This window comes from Letharia lupina (assembly GCF_014066315.1).
Source record: "Letharia lupina isolate WasteWater1 chromosome Unknown contig_10, whole genome shotgun sequence".
Taxonomy (NCBI): domain Eukaryota; kingdom Fungi; phylum Ascomycota; class Lecanoromycetes; order Lecanorales; family Parmeliaceae; genus Letharia; species Letharia lupina.
In genome coordinates this window covers 1,518,070-1,532,595 of record NW_023502979.1, presented here as the reverse complement: position 1 = coordinate 1,532,595, position 14,526 = coordinate 1,518,070, and the positions used below count along the sequence as shown (strand labels likewise).

Genomic DNA, 14,526 nt, shown 5'->3' with positions numbered 1-14,526 from the left:
AGCAGTCGATGTATCTTTCCCACTCCACAATCCACGCTGCGTATGTACGGACTGGCAATGTCTACCACTGTACCAATCTTAGACTAATCCTAACTCCAGCGCTATGCCTCATGGTGTTACTTTTCCTTTGCCGCTAATGTTCAAATACACGCTCCAAAAGCTCGACCCCTTCTGGCAAGATCACATCGCCGAGCACTCTCTGTCAGGCTTTCCATCTTTGTGCCTTCCCTTCACGAGGTGCTGATGATCCCGGCGATGTGCTCTGCTTTTCTCCTTGGCTTCCTTTTTTAGAGTCCCCTTGTCGTGAGCTTCCTCATCTCCGGTCGAGGCAGCTACGGGAATCCCAGGGACTTTTGATACATGATCTTCTGCTTGGGTTGGCACACCGAGCGGGGTATTGAGTTTGTCTCGTGACATTGCGTTTGCTAATCGAGATAATGATGTGCTCATCCTGTTATCGTCCACTCGGCTGCTGGGTCTGCTTTTCGAACTCGACTTCGTAGCCTTGGAGCCTCGGCGGGAGGCCGCCAGAGTGTTGAGCCCGTTCATTTGCCCCAATCCAAGGTTTGGTGTGGGCGAGAAATCGATATTGGCGCTGCTTACGCTGTCGTCGGCAAAGCCGACACTTTGCCGCCTCTCAACGCTGGACCGGCCTCGAGGATCCTCATCGGATGCCGAAGCATCAAAACTTGGCCTGCGAATCTCAAAACTAGGCCGTTGCATCTCGGAGCTCCCACTCTGATGTGAGGGGACGGTCACAGAGAGGCCGCCGACGGCAGAGTCAACGTTTGAGTCACGACTAATAGCTGACTCCGAATAAGCTGGAGGGTTCTCACTGCTTAGCACTTGCGTTTCGCCATCCGCGATATTGGCTGGGTCGCCTTCAATTGGGATGACTTGGTAGAACAAGAGGTACGGAGATTCCACGCCAAGGAACTGCTCGACGTTGGTGTAGGTAACCCTCTCCTTGGCCAAGTCGTCGAAGCGCATCCACCGATCTTCGCCGTTTTTCAGTGGATCTGGGCTACGGACCAAGCTGATGTAGTGGCCCGATTCGACGGAGACGCCTTGATGACAGACTACTGTTTGTAAAAAGAGTTTGAAATTGCCGAATGCAGGACCATCTTCGGCCAGTCTGTCGTCTTGGATGAAATGAGGTAGACCGATTTCTAATGGAATATCGATATGTGTTTTCCGCTTGACCGCAGTCCCGTTGGGTAGCATGGAATACCTTTTCAAGCAAATGCCGAGGATAGGTCTTGAAGATGAGAAGTGCGCAGCAACTTGGGCGTCGTTACTAGGCACGTTGTTCGTATACCAAGGTATTAGACTAAAGAACTGCCAAGCAGGCATCATGACTTCCTTTCTCAAACGGCCACCCCGACCTCTTGGCTCTTCGGCGATAGATGGAGAGCGAGCAAGAATTCCAACTTTTTCATCTATGTAATGCTCTTGGATGATGCTAGGTGCTCGATGCCGTTGGTGAGTTAACGCTATTGGCGAGACTGGTATTGCAGACACCTGCGGCTGCAGCACCTTGGGCGACGATGGTGGTGAGTTGTCGAGTTCGGCAACCTCAAAATGCGAAGCGTGGGCTTTTGTTGAATCAAAGGACTGGTGTGAGCGTATCGAATTGAGAGTACCTCTCCGCTCAAGCGAGTCGAGATATCGTTTCACTTCGATCTTATTGTTGAAGAACATCTCGAGGCACTCCTCAAGAGTGATCACATGTCCATCAAGAGGCTCTTCGGGGATGGCAAGTTCCAACAACCGCTCGTTGATAAATTTGTGATCATCGTTTGTGTCTTCCTTCCCAGTGTGGAATATATCCATTCTAAAAGTAAGCAAAGGTAGAGCAAGGGTGGACGTGATGAATGTAAAAGCCTCAGAAGCATCCTGCTGACACAGCTCGGCGGCTTCTGTCCAACCGCAATGAGATAGTTGAAGTTGTATTTGCTTTGTCTATGTCGAATCAGTTTGATGTTGCATCTTGTGGTATGCCAACATGGCAACGTACGATATCCGTGGTGATCAATTTTCCTGCCCTGAGAATATTTACCCATAGTCTCAGCAAAGTGGCCAGGCGTTTCCTAGGCGCATCCTCGAAATTCTTGTATAACATTGCTTCAAAGCTGCCCCTAGCGAACATGGCGAACAGCAGCGCGTCCAAGTAACAAGTGACTCCCTCCCGGTTGATTGCTCCAAGTAACTTTACATTAGGATTGTAGTCCCGGATGATGCCTTCCTCCGACTCTTTCAGCAGCGAAAGCAGTTCGTATGCTTTCCCCGAATCTCCTTGGGCATAGGCGCCAGTCAAAACGTACGCAATGTCGTCGTCTTTGAAGGTTGTGATTCCATTCCGCGCAAGTCGTTGTGAGAGAGTTTTAATCTATCCTAGTCAGTCCCACATCCAACGTTTCTTGTCGATATCACACCTTCTTCTCCTCCTCTTTTTCAGGGGGCTTGACCTCTTCGCCCTCGAAGAAACCGTTGAGGTGCCCACTATAGCGTTTAGGCTGCAGGAGGAAGCCACCAGAGTCAGCAGTGCAACACTCAACCAATCCATCAAGTGCTTTTAGACGTGGGGATCGCTTGGTGACGAGTGTCGAGAATGCTAAAGACAGCGAAGAGAAGGAAGAATAGGAGCTGTTTCTTGATCTTGTGGAGGAAGGAGTCGGGGTCGGCGAAGGCGTGGAGGCTGAAGAAGACATTACTTTATCTTTGTGTGTCCCATGCGAATTCTTGTCTTTCCGGCTAAGAAATCTATTGATAGTGCTCATACTGGATCAAGTATGCCAAAACAAAGTTGGCAGGAGCCGCCTCGGATGCATGTATTCGGGACCGTTGCCTGACAATCCTCACGAAACGGCTTTGCGACGTGAATCTAGGGGCTGTCGACGATGGGCAATGAATCCACAAGTCATTGCTATAAAGATCATTCTCAATTAGAAGCAATGTGAGTGATGTATTGGTACTTTATTGTGTTGACAACTTCGACGGCCCCACATGCCGAGAGAAGCCCCGAGACCGCCTCGCCCAGTAAGCCTAGAATGAAGATCCGCGCGGGAGCATTAGCGTTAGGGCCCTTCGCTACGAAGCTGTCCTGACTCCTGACCCTGAAACCATGCAGGTGCAGGTGCGGGTAATTATGCATCCCGCACATCAACTCAATTGATGAGGTCTATTGTCCGTAGAATGCTCTTCCAACATCCTTTCCCAGCCCACATCATAAGGTACCCCAGCTATCAGTCCTCGTAACGATTGGATTCGGCATACAGTTCACTTGCTATCAAAGTATTGTACATTATAACCAGATCAAATATCTGGGAGCAAAGTCCAAGGGGCACAATCTGGCGCCTCTTCCTACTTCGTAGTAAGGCCCAAAGGACCCATTGCTCTATGTTCAGCCGCGTCGATCTTTCATCATGTCACATAATATTACAGCCGTCTCAGGCCAATCCCTTCAAACAGCTCAATGAAACCCTGAGCGGCCTCGTCCAAGCCGGCAAAGATCCAATCCTGTTCGAACTCCCAAGACCTTCAACTTCCTTTCTATGTCATTCATCAAGCCATTCTGGTCAAGCAATTTGCTTCAAAAACGGCGAGAGTAACAACTCGTTAGCGCTCGGTCTCTTCTCATGATCAATCTCGAACGTCTTGCTCAAGAACTCCTGGCCCTCTTCACTAGCATTCTCTGGCGTGGTCGGCTTCGCACTCGAGTTCCCAATTTGGAAAATTGCCTGCAATTGTGAACAATTTGGGAAAGGATGCGTTCCTGTGAACATCTCCACGATCAGACAGCCCAATGACCAGATGTCCGCTTTGCGGGTATAGGAGGTTTGCTTAACGACTTCCGGAGCCATCCAGAAAACGGATCCTTGAAGAGACGGACGGTGCATGTGGCCACCGTTCTTCTGAGGCTGGAGTAGGGCAGAGGCTTCGACACGCTTGGAGATACCAAAGTCAGAAATCTTAATGTTGCCTTTGTTGTCAACAAGTACGTTGGCGCCCTTGATATCTCGGTGAATGATGTCCCTTCCATGCAGATATGACAGGCCGGCAAGGATCTGGCGGACGAAGTTGCGAATGAGAGGTTCTTGGAGCTGACCATAGGAATTGAGCATCGCTGCCACCGAACCACCAGGGACATACTCAAGGAAGATGTTGAAGTGCTGATCGTCAGAATTGGAGCCAAGGTATTGGACTATGTTCTCGTGCTGAAGATCACGCAGGAGATCAATTTCATGCTTGAGAGCGGCAAGCATACTCTCCTTTCGCTTGTCCAGGGTGCTATTGCTGTGGGCGGACGGAACCTCAACTTGTTTGACTGCCATGAGTTCCCCAGTGACTGCGTGGAGAGCAAGGTAGACACTGCCGAAAGAACCTTGGCCAATGAGGGCACCCTGCATCCATTTGACGTTGTCCCATGAATCACCTTTGAGGAACTGATTTAGCTCTTCATCAGGCTCCTCACCATCTGCGGCGATGGCGTGGGTTAGATGATCGTTGATTGAGCCACCGGCCTCTGTTGTAGGCCCACTGCTGCCTGACTCATCAAAATAGCTCTGGAGCGCTGCGTGCGAGGTGTCGGAATCAGTGCCGTTGGTACCACCCATTTGCGAGTCGCTCTCGAATGAGACGTATGACTTTCTATTGGGCTCAACAGGAGATTCCTCTTGCAACGGCTGAAGAGAGCTGGAGGCGATCGAGTCACGATACTGAGGGTTGGCAAATCGGGAGACAGACAAAGGCCGGGGTCCACGAGCGTTTGAAGCTCCCGTCAGCCAAGCGTCTGCAATATTGGGAAGTGGAGGAGCATCTTTGAGACTCGATGTCCAGCTGGCATTGCTTGCTACGCTGATCCGGCTTGCTGCTTTGCTTAAACGAGCGGACCTCCGCATGGACATTCGGACCGTCCTCTCAATCGTTTCCTTCTGATGATCTGGGAAGTATGTTGTCAATTCTTGGCTGATCAGTTCGCTAGGTGGTCTGCCACCGAGGAATTCCTTTATCTTTGGCTTCGATCGTGAGTCCGATCGGGCCGGAGGGTCTCCCCATCCTTGGGACGTTGAGCTTCCACTTCGGTCTCGTGCTCGTGGTGGTTGAAAGGTTGCTGGAGACAGAGGGTAGGACACGTCACGCCAGGACTCGCCTGTTAGCTTCTGCACTTTAAGCTGGCTGCGAGGATTGTTGGATGAAAGTGCATTGGCATGCATCTCATTCTGTTCCTCCATGGCGATGCTGGCAGCTTTCCTGAGCTCCTCATCATCTGGCTCGCCAGCGTGCTTTTTTCTCAGAATTAGTCTCCCACGCTCATTCTTATCATAAGGATCTGAACAATATTCCACAAGTTCCACATCAGTGAGCTTATGGGTGTTATTCAAGTCTTGACCAGTTCCATCAAGATTCCAAAAGCAGTAGTTCCTGGACTGATTCTCAGGCAGGTTGAGCTTCCTCAGCACACTTAAGATGATATCCTCCAGAGTCCTGCAATTTTTGATGTCCAGTACTTTCGTTTGGCCCCCACCGTAGATAACACGTATCACAGGCGAACCTACGGGGAGTTTGCCGACTGTGGAGTCCATGCCGGGATTTTGTCGGGTCGGTTGACTTGTTTGACTTGGTGTTGATGGTCGTGGACCAGTGGAGGTCTTGGCGGAAGGTGGAGCATTGAAGTATCCGTCCTTCCGGGCAGTCGCCAGAGGGCTCATACCGCCAAGACGTTGAGATCTGAGTTTGTTGACGCCGTCTGACTCGGCAAGGGGCGAGCTTGGTCTCGGGTTGCCATTAGCAGCGTGCATATTATCCAAAGCGGAAAGGTCGACTCTTTGCGACCACCGCTTCCTTGCAGATTCAGAAGTATGAGAGCGATCTCTTGCTGTGTTGAAATCTCGTGGAGAGCGTGATGAAGACGAGGGCGTGTAGGGCGTATGTGCTTGACGATTGTCTAGGGCAGCCAAGGAGTCTCTATTCCGCTTTTTGTGGTTGCCGACAGCTTTTGTTCTCAGCTGCTTGATGGCAACGAATATTCGGACACGATCTCCAATCTTCTTGATTCCCATCTCCTTGAGCACAAGCTGATCACACTCAATAAGGTTATTCCCCGTGACATTGTTCACTAAGAAATCGTCAGTGAACTTGTCCAGGAAACAAGCGTCACGATTCCATGCTATTAGGGGTTCCAGGTGTCCTTGTCAATAGGTAGGGGAGACTCTACCTTTAAATAGCTGCTCGTACTGAGCGCAGTTGATGGCACGCAGCCACTCTCCAACACGTTTCTCGTCCCAGGAACTGCAATGGATCACTGTCAGTAATGGCTCTCGTGATGATACCCTCGCAGCGTCTTCTTAGGATAGATAGCGTACCGGATTGAATCTTGTCCATCGCTGGGCTCCGAGAACTCTGACTCGGTAGGACTCAAAAATGCAGCATTTTGTGAAGTTTGCGCAGCGGAAGCCTTATGATTTGAGAAGTTGAGAGCGTATTGTGAGACCACTGATGGCTGACTGGGACCCATGCCCATCGATGAACCGTACGGAGCCTTGGAGGCAAGGACCGCCATTTTCTATCCACCTCCCTTCGCTGTCCGTCTATTGTGCGGTGTTGAAATGAAGCATTAGATTAGTCCTGCTGATGCGGATGAAAAGGCGATAGACAAAGGATCCAAGGCGGAGGGGCCCTAGGACAAAGCCGGAATGAACTAGATGCTGAGGCTGTACAGCTGGACCGTCGTACTATGCGAAAGATGCAGGAAGCCTCAAGAGATGGTGAATGAGGGATTTCCAGGAAAATAACAGTCAGACTGAGCGAATGTTGGTGGAGAAGGTTTTGCTTTGACGTTCGTGACGGCTTCGAAGACTTTCGGGCGTTTGAGATGTGGTAAGAGGCGGCCAAGATTGCCAGAACATGTGACGACTACCGAGAGTCCGGCTGACGATGCTGAATAGATGAGGAGCTGATAGAAGTATGCTACATACAGCGATCTTTGACGGAAAAGAGGATGGTTCTGACGGCGAGCTGAGCACAAGTGACTAGTGGATCAGGATGCGCCAAAGACGTTTCAAATCAACAGCACTGCTATCGCTTCTAAGTGAATAGATATTATACTACGATCTTGTCTGATGATTCAATCCGCATGTTATTAATGTTGGCTTCAAGTTCACTCGATTCTACACCGTCTGCTCCACGCCTCAATCATTATTTCTCGTAGAACTTTCATGTCTTTTGCAATGGCCACATCCACCAGACGCTACTGAAGCGTTTCAGTTCTATTTTTACCTACGTCATTGCTTGGCACTAATACTCGATAGCGTGTCGACTTCTATCTTCTATACGAGTGCTGTGGAGCAAAGGCCGTTGCCTGATACTTGATTGATATTCGTACTCACTGCTCAGCATCCCTGTGAGGATTGTGATTGTGATTTTGATGTTGACACCGCCTCACCCTCACCACAAATGTACTTCCAATCGCAATTTGCAAGTCATGCTTATGCTGATTTCAGCTTTGCCTCCCCGTCGGCGTCGGCGCGCATCCCGAAACGGGAGTTTGATGCGACCTCTGTCAATCTTCTTACATAGGCCACTAATTGGCGTTAATGATGCCAAGGTTGATTTATTGGCTAAACTTCGCTGGCAAGGCTGTGTTCTATAGCAACGAGAATGGGGGTCAAATGTTGAGACATGGAATCCGAGACGTCCACTGTCACCTAACTCGGTTCCAAAACTCCAACATTGACCATGCTGATGTGGAACGGAAATATTATTCTACTGTAGACGAGCTAGCGTAGACTGGGACGAAGACAATGTGCCTGGAGAGTCGTCGTTGCTTGAGGAGGTCCTTCCGAATCTTGTAGCCTAAAAGAGACCCACTTTCAATTCCCTACAACAACAAGCTCTACTGAAGTCAGCCCATGGAGGACCAATGGGTTGCAAGCACACGGCTTTTGTCTTTATACGGAGGAAAATCGTGAAGCAATGAATAACATGCAGGAGCTAGACGATGCGTCTCTGCCCATTTTCAAGGTCGAAAGGGTACAGCTACAATTCTCCATCTCGTCCGACTTTGTCGCTGCTCAGGTAGCCAACAATGTCCTGATTCTGGCCCTTTCAACAGGGCGTATCTTACGGATAGACCTCGATAGTCCGTCGGACATTGATGGTAGGCGCCCCAAGTCTCCTACAAGTGGGTCTGATTTAACGAGTATCACATAGATATCGATCTGCCCAGAAAGACGTCAGAGATTGGCCTGATTCGACGCATGTTCCTCGATCCCTCCGCCTCCCACCTCATCATCAATACGACACTGGGGGAGAATTACTACCTCCATACACAATCGAGGCAGCCCAAACCGCTTGCGCGCTTGAAGGGCGTCGGCATTGAGGCCATAGCATGGAACCCATCCCTCCCCACAGCATCTACGCGGGAGATTCTCGTTGGAGCTGCAGATGGTAACGTCTACGAAGATTATATTGAACCGTCCAGCGAGTTCTATCGCAATCAAGAGAAGTATCTGAAGGCGGTTTACAAGGCGCAGGATGGACCAGTGGCAGGATTATGGGTAGACCTCATACCTGGCAGGGTGGATACTCGCCGAGTGATAGTGGCAACGCCGAACAAGCTGTTACATTTTGTAGGAAAGATAGGTCGACCTGGACAAGAAGGTTCAGGATCAATATTCACCAAGTTGTTCGAGACTGAAGCTCCAACGCTACATGAGATGACTCCCGGTACCAGGCCTTCACCATCAGCGCTGGCTGTATCTCCGGACTCTCCAGAATCTCAAAGTGGCGAAGGCGATGAGGTTGAGCGCGTGTACGCCTGGCTTTCAGCACAAGGTATACTCCACGGCAAGTTGCAGACAAATACGAGGTCGGCGAGCTTGGGCAGCACCGTATTCAACAACTCCAAGATGATCTCAAGGTCTCAAATACCCCTTTCGCAGAGTGCCAGTGGCCGGAAAAAGCCGACACAAGAACCGATAGCGGGTGTTGCGCTCTCGCAATGGCATGTACTCTGCTTAGTTGAAGGCAGAATTGTAGCATTGCACAGGCTCGATGAACACGTCGTATATGATCAGGTCGTACTCGAGCCTGGTGAGAGCGCGCTTTGCCTTTTGGCTGATCAAAAAAAGAATACATACTGGCTCTTCACTAACGAGGTTATCTTCGAGATTGTGGTGACCGACGAGGATCGAGATGTATGGAAAATCATGCTCAAGTCGCAGCAGTTCAGTCTTGCAACTCAGTATGCGAAAACACCGTCGCAGAAAGATGCAGTGGCGATGGCCTGTGGAGACTACCTGATCAGCAAAGGCCAATATCTTGAGGCTGCCAATGTCTATGGGAAGAGCAGCAGGCCGTTCGAGCAGGTAGCTCTGACTTTCATTGATCACAGCGAACAGGATGCATTACGAAGATACCTTTTGACAAAGATAGCAACATACAGGAGGTCATCCATTATGCAGAGAACGATGATTGCTAGCTGGCTTGTTGAGATCTTCATGTCAAAATTGAACTCGCTTGATGATACCATCACGACCAAAGCACAATTGACAGAGAGTACTACTACTGCAGACACAAAGGATGATCTTGCCAGTGTCCGAACGGAGTTCGAAGAATTCGTGAATAGATACAAAGGCGACCTGGATCGGAAAACTACTTACGAGATTATCAGCAGTCATGCACGAGAGCAAGAATTATTGTCGTACGCCACGGCAATCGATGACTACAACTACGTACTGTCATACTGGGTACAACGAGAAAGATGGCAGGAGTCGTTGGATGTTCTGAAGAAGCAGACCGACCCTTCCATCTTTTACAGGTACGGGAGCGTCCTCATGGTCCACGCCGCAACCGAGCTCGTCGACATCCTCATGCGTCACCCTGATCTCGATCCTCTCAAGCTCATTCCCGCCCTTTTGAATTACAACAAATCAAAATCCAATACTCCACTCGCCCAAAATCAAGCTGTGCGCTACCTTCTCTTCTGTATCAATGCGCTACACACCACAGTCCCCGCTATTCACAATACCCTCATCTCAATATATGCTTCACACCCTTCCCCCTCGGAGAACGCTCTTCTCTCCTACCTTTCCACCAGCTCATTGTCCAACCCTCCACCCTACGATACGGACTTCGCCTTCCGACTTTGCATCCAAAATTCTCGCGTCCAGTCCGCGGTCCATATTTACACCTCCATGGGCTCCTATGCCTCAGCAGTCGACCTGGCTCTCAAACATGGCGAGATAGATCTTGCTTCTCTCGTCGCTGACCGACCCGGCTCCACTGACTCTGCCTTACGTAAGAGGCTCTGGCTGGCCGTTGCGAAGAAGGTCATCAGCCAGCAGGGAACAGGCAGCATCAAAACCGCCATTGACTTCCTCAAGCGATGTGACCTGTTGCGAATAGAAGATTTGATCCCTTTCTTCCCTGACTTCGTGGTCATTGATGATTTCAAAGACGAAATCTGTGCAGCACTAGAGTCGTATTCACGCTCGATAGCTTCACTGGAATCAGAAATGGACGCCTCGGCTGCGACGGCCGAATCTATTAAGACAGATATCAAGCAGCTTGACAGGCGGTATGCCATTGTAGAGCCAGGCGAAAGGTGCAGGGTATGTGAATTGCCATTGCTTAGTAGGCAGTTCTTCGTCTTCCCAAGTTGTCAGCACGGATTTCATAGTGACTGTCTGGGGAAGAAGGTGTTGGATGGAAGTGGATTGACAGTGAGGGGAAGAATACGTGAATTACAAGCGCAAATTGGGCGAGGGGGGAGGAGAGAGAAGGAGGGAAGAGAATTGGATGCTTTGGTTGCCGGTCAATGGTAAGCTTCCTTGATCTGTGAGTATTTGTATTCTGACACCGAACGGTGAATAGTATTCTCTGTGGCGATCTCGCAATCAAGGCAATCGAGGAACCCTTCATCTCTGACGCGGATGACGGTGAGGAATGGGCCATATAGCCTTTTCAGTGAAAGTTCACCGCGAACGATAAGACACTCTTAATGATTGCCCTCAGCATGGTGAAGAAAGCCGCCGCTCCACTTGCTGGAGGGAACATTTTTGAGTGTTTCAATGTTTGCATACACCCATTTGAAGAATCTTCCCTGACACCCCCCCCAAAATCTTCTTCTTCTTCTTCTTCATCTTCTCCTCCTCCTCCTCCTCCTCCTCCTTCCTCTTCTCCTTCCTCTTCATCCAACGAAAACCCACCTGATATAGACCCCATACATCCACTGTACCAACTCCAGATTCGCATCCCTATAACCTAATGTCTACTACTATTGACTTGACAACGTGCCACTGCGACAATCTGTCTTCTCGACGTCCTTGCGCATTTATCGCAAGCGACCACTGCAGCCCTTTTTCCTCTGACGGACGCCCTGAATGGAGATACTCGCTCCCCTCTTGCATCTGTTTGCTTCTGTTTGCGTCTGCCTTGGACTGGCTGAGTTTGAGCGGAGGCATTCCTCGATGGGATTTTCGAATGTGAAAGGTTCGAAGCATTAATCAGTAAGAAACACAAGCAGGCGGTCAAGGAGGTGAAGCTGCTTGAGTGGGTAAATGCCATGTATTGGATCAACTACATAGGTAGCTAATCTTATGTCATCGCATGCGTTTCCTCCAGCCAGTCTTGCTCTTCGATGTTCTGATCCCCAGTCTCCTTCGTGTTCTGTTGAGAGACGGGTGAGGATGACACCACACGGCAAAAGCAAGCTCAACCAGCCAGATTCTACAATGGAGGGTTTGAAGCCCCCACCCACTCGACGTCGTCCAGGCTCTCGCGCGACGTCTTCGCATGAGCATCCCGGCGCCAATCCCGTACCTTTGCATCGACATTCTCCTTCCTGCTACCCTTGTCCCATCCACCGTTCCCAGAGAACACCTTCAACCCAAAACCAGTGCGCCAATTCCCAGTGTTCGTCGCTTTCCGACTCGTCTCCGGCATAGACTCTGGCCCATGATTGTACTGACGCCTACGGTTACCTAGTGCAGACCACTTGTCCATGATGGAACGCTTTGGAGTAGAATCCTGAGTAATCCCCCTTTTTAGAGCAGGAGAGAAATTTCTCTTCGGAGGAGGGGAGTAGCGTGGTGCTGCTTCCTCGAACATGAACACATCGCTGTCGTTCACTGTGTCTGTAGTTGCACGCTTCAACTGGTGGGGACTTTGGGTCCTGGCATTAGCTGAAGAGTCCTTGATCTCTGAAAGACCGCTGCGATGAAGAGTGGGGTCATTGTCTTTGCTCTCCTGGCTCCAAGTTCGGCTATTGTACTCGCGTCTCTTATCGACTACTTCCTCGCGCTTCATGAACTCGTCCTCCTCATCTTCGTCGTAGATGTCGGTCCAGCTTTTCGAGGCTGAGCTATTCTTCTTGCCGAACACGGACGAAAGAGATGTTATGCGTGAGGGCAATGATGAAGGTACAGGAACCGGATTGGAGCGTGGAGGGTGGCGAGGAGCGGGAGCTTGCAAGGCCATCGATTTGACAGATGCACCAAGGATGGAGTCCAGACCAGAAGTGGTAGACGAATTTTGAGCGAAAGAGTACCAAGAGTTTCGATCCTTTTCAGAAGCAGGAAAGAGGTCTTCGGTGTAACTTTCCGTATCAGGGACGGCAGACAGCTGGCGTCGGTGTGGGCTCATATGAAGGGCCTTGGACCATGGGAAAGCACCACCCTGATCAACGGGAGGACTGGAGATGGATGGTGTTCGAAAAGGCTCCCGATTGGCACTTGGAGGAGCGACGTCACGAGCCTCGGTGCAGAAGTCATCCAGGACCTCTTCGTCTGTAGTGAAACTGACTACGTTCATGAGTGCATCACGGACGGCAGACAAGGAACGCTTGGTGGGGTCGATAGCCAACGCGTGAACCAAAACTCCGAATGTGTCCTGAGACATGTTCGGGAAGATGTCGAAGAGAGCTTGGGTATCTCGTGCAAAGTCGGTGAACAGCTTATCCGAATCCGTTGGTGTCACGAAGGGGTTGCGTGAAAAAAGTATGTTCAACAAGCAGATACCAATGGCCCAGGTATCAGCTTTTGCAGGAGAGTAACCACTGTCTGTGGGGTCGTATTGTTCAGGAGCCATATATCTGTCACTGCCAACGCAAGCTTCATGTGACCAAGCGTCAGTGGTAGCCAGCCCAAGGTCACCGAGCTTCATGGAGCCATCCTCGGAAAGGAAGATATTCTCCGGCTTGATATCTCGGTGGTAGAGCCCCTTGGCGTGCATGAACTCAACAGCATCGACCAGTTGCAGCATGAACTCTCGCACTTTGTTGGTCTCAAGAGGTCCACGATCAAGACGGATTGCTTCGTACAGATCACCCATGGAGCAGTATTCCAGGACCAGGTAGATGTGGGCCTTGGTCTCGAACGAGCCGAGGAGGTTGACAATGTTCGGGTGATGACCAAGGCGGCCATGGCAGGCAAGCTCCACTGAGTTCTCATCGACGTCGACTGCAGGGCAATCCTGTTCCGCTGAAGCCTTGCTCAAACATTTGATGGCGACGAGATCACCATTGCTCGTGTCCTTCGCCAGGAAGACCATACCAAATGATCCATGGTTCAGCGGAGACACTGACTCATAACGCCCATCTAACACCAACCCTTCGCTGAACTGATTCTTCATACACTCCATCTCCCTCCTAAAGCAAACAACAAAAGTGGAACGGTATATAAGGCGACGACAACACAGGCTTGCTGACAGGGTGCAAAGGTGACTTTTGGCGTAGATAGTACACGAGAAGTTGTCTCAAAACTTAGGTGGAAGCACCTGATGACGTGGTGACAGCCCGGGGAGACCAGGTCCCGGGCTGACGTACTGTGTCGATGATGTGTCGAAGAATGGTGACGGTACGTAACAAAACTGGAAGCGACCTTTGAGATTATACTGAAGAAAAGCAAGTACGAGACAAAACGCTCCGCCCGCCGTTCATAGACCAAAAACTCCGTCTTGTTCTATCAGAGGCTCATGTGCAAGGTATAAGGATGATTTCGTGTTGATCGAGGAAAGACGCTGACGCTGTGGTATCGTGAAAGGCTGCGTATGTACGTGCAAAGGAGTCGAGAGGCGTTACGTGAACATCCGGATTATTGAAGGCTTAGGTTGGAATCGTTGTAGCGAGAGCGTCGAATAGGATAGCTTTCAAAGCGAAGGAGAGGACGTCGACCAAGATCAACAGGCAATGAGATTAGGAATTGGGTATGTCGCTGCTGCGTAAAGTCGTGAAGTGGAGGAAAGTTGGCCAGAGGCTATGAGTTTGACGGAAGTCGGCGGACACGAAAGTCCGTAGGACGGATTGACACTCCGAGGGTGTTGATTTGCAATGGAGATGATCACCAGAAATATCGTAGACGTTGGATTGACAGGAAGATGAGACCTGGCATTCGAAGGCTTGAAGCTGAGCTGCGAGTTGGTCTATATCCCGTCTCGATTGTCACGAGCTACAAGCCAAGATGTAGCCCGCCAGATGTTCGTCGTTTCTTCAAGTGAGCTATATTCAAGACCTTGAAGCTAGAAGTT

General features: G+C 50.3%; 4 protein-coding genes across 4 annotated transcripts; 1 reads left to right on the top strand and 3 right to left on the bottom strand.

Annotated features, from left to right (window-relative positions):
* Nucleotides 1-180: 180 nt before the first annotated feature.
* HO133_000431 (uncharacterized protein) lies at nucleotides 181-2,780 on the bottom strand (the record flags this gene model as incomplete). Its single annotated transcript, XM_037291370.1, has 4 exons — nucleotides 181-1,962; nucleotides 2,018-2,389; nucleotides 2,436-2,516; nucleotides 2,715-2,780. 4 exons carry the CDS (start codon nucleotides 2,778-2,780, stop codon nucleotides 181-183), a joined length of 2,301 nt encoding a protein of 766 aa, XP_037152805.1.
* Nucleotides 2,781-3,578: 798 nt separating this feature from the next.
* On the bottom strand, nucleotides 3,579-6,523 carry HO133_000430 (uncharacterized protein; the record flags this gene model as incomplete). Its single annotated transcript, XM_037291369.1, has 3 exons — nucleotides 3,579-6,118; nucleotides 6,218-6,291; nucleotides 6,366-6,523. The coding sequence occupies 3 exons, from the start codon at nucleotides 6,521-6,523 to the stop codon at nucleotides 3,579-3,581; spliced, it is 2,772 nt and encodes a 923-aa protein (XP_037152804.1).
* Nucleotides 6,524-7,974: 1,451 nt separating this feature from the next.
* Nucleotides 7,975-10,960, top strand: HO133_000429 (uncharacterized protein; the record flags this gene model as incomplete). The annotated part of the gene is made up of 3 exons (XM_037291368.1): nucleotides 7,975-8,158; nucleotides 8,212-10,822; nucleotides 10,876-10,960. The coding sequence occupies 3 exons, from the start codon at nucleotides 7,975-7,977 to the stop codon at nucleotides 10,958-10,960; spliced, it is 2,880 nt and encodes a 959-aa protein (XP_037152803.1).
* A 770-nt stretch (nucleotides 10,961-11,730) lies between these two features.
* HO133_000428 (uncharacterized protein) lies at nucleotides 11,731-13,551 on the bottom strand (the record flags this gene model as incomplete). The annotated part of the gene is made up of 1 exon (XM_037291367.1): nucleotides 11,731-13,551. The coding sequence occupies one exon, from the start codon at nucleotides 13,549-13,551 to the stop codon at nucleotides 11,731-11,733; it is 1,821 nt and encodes a 606-aa protein (XP_037152802.1).
* Between the last annotated feature and the right edge of the window lie 975 nt (nucleotides 13,552-14,526).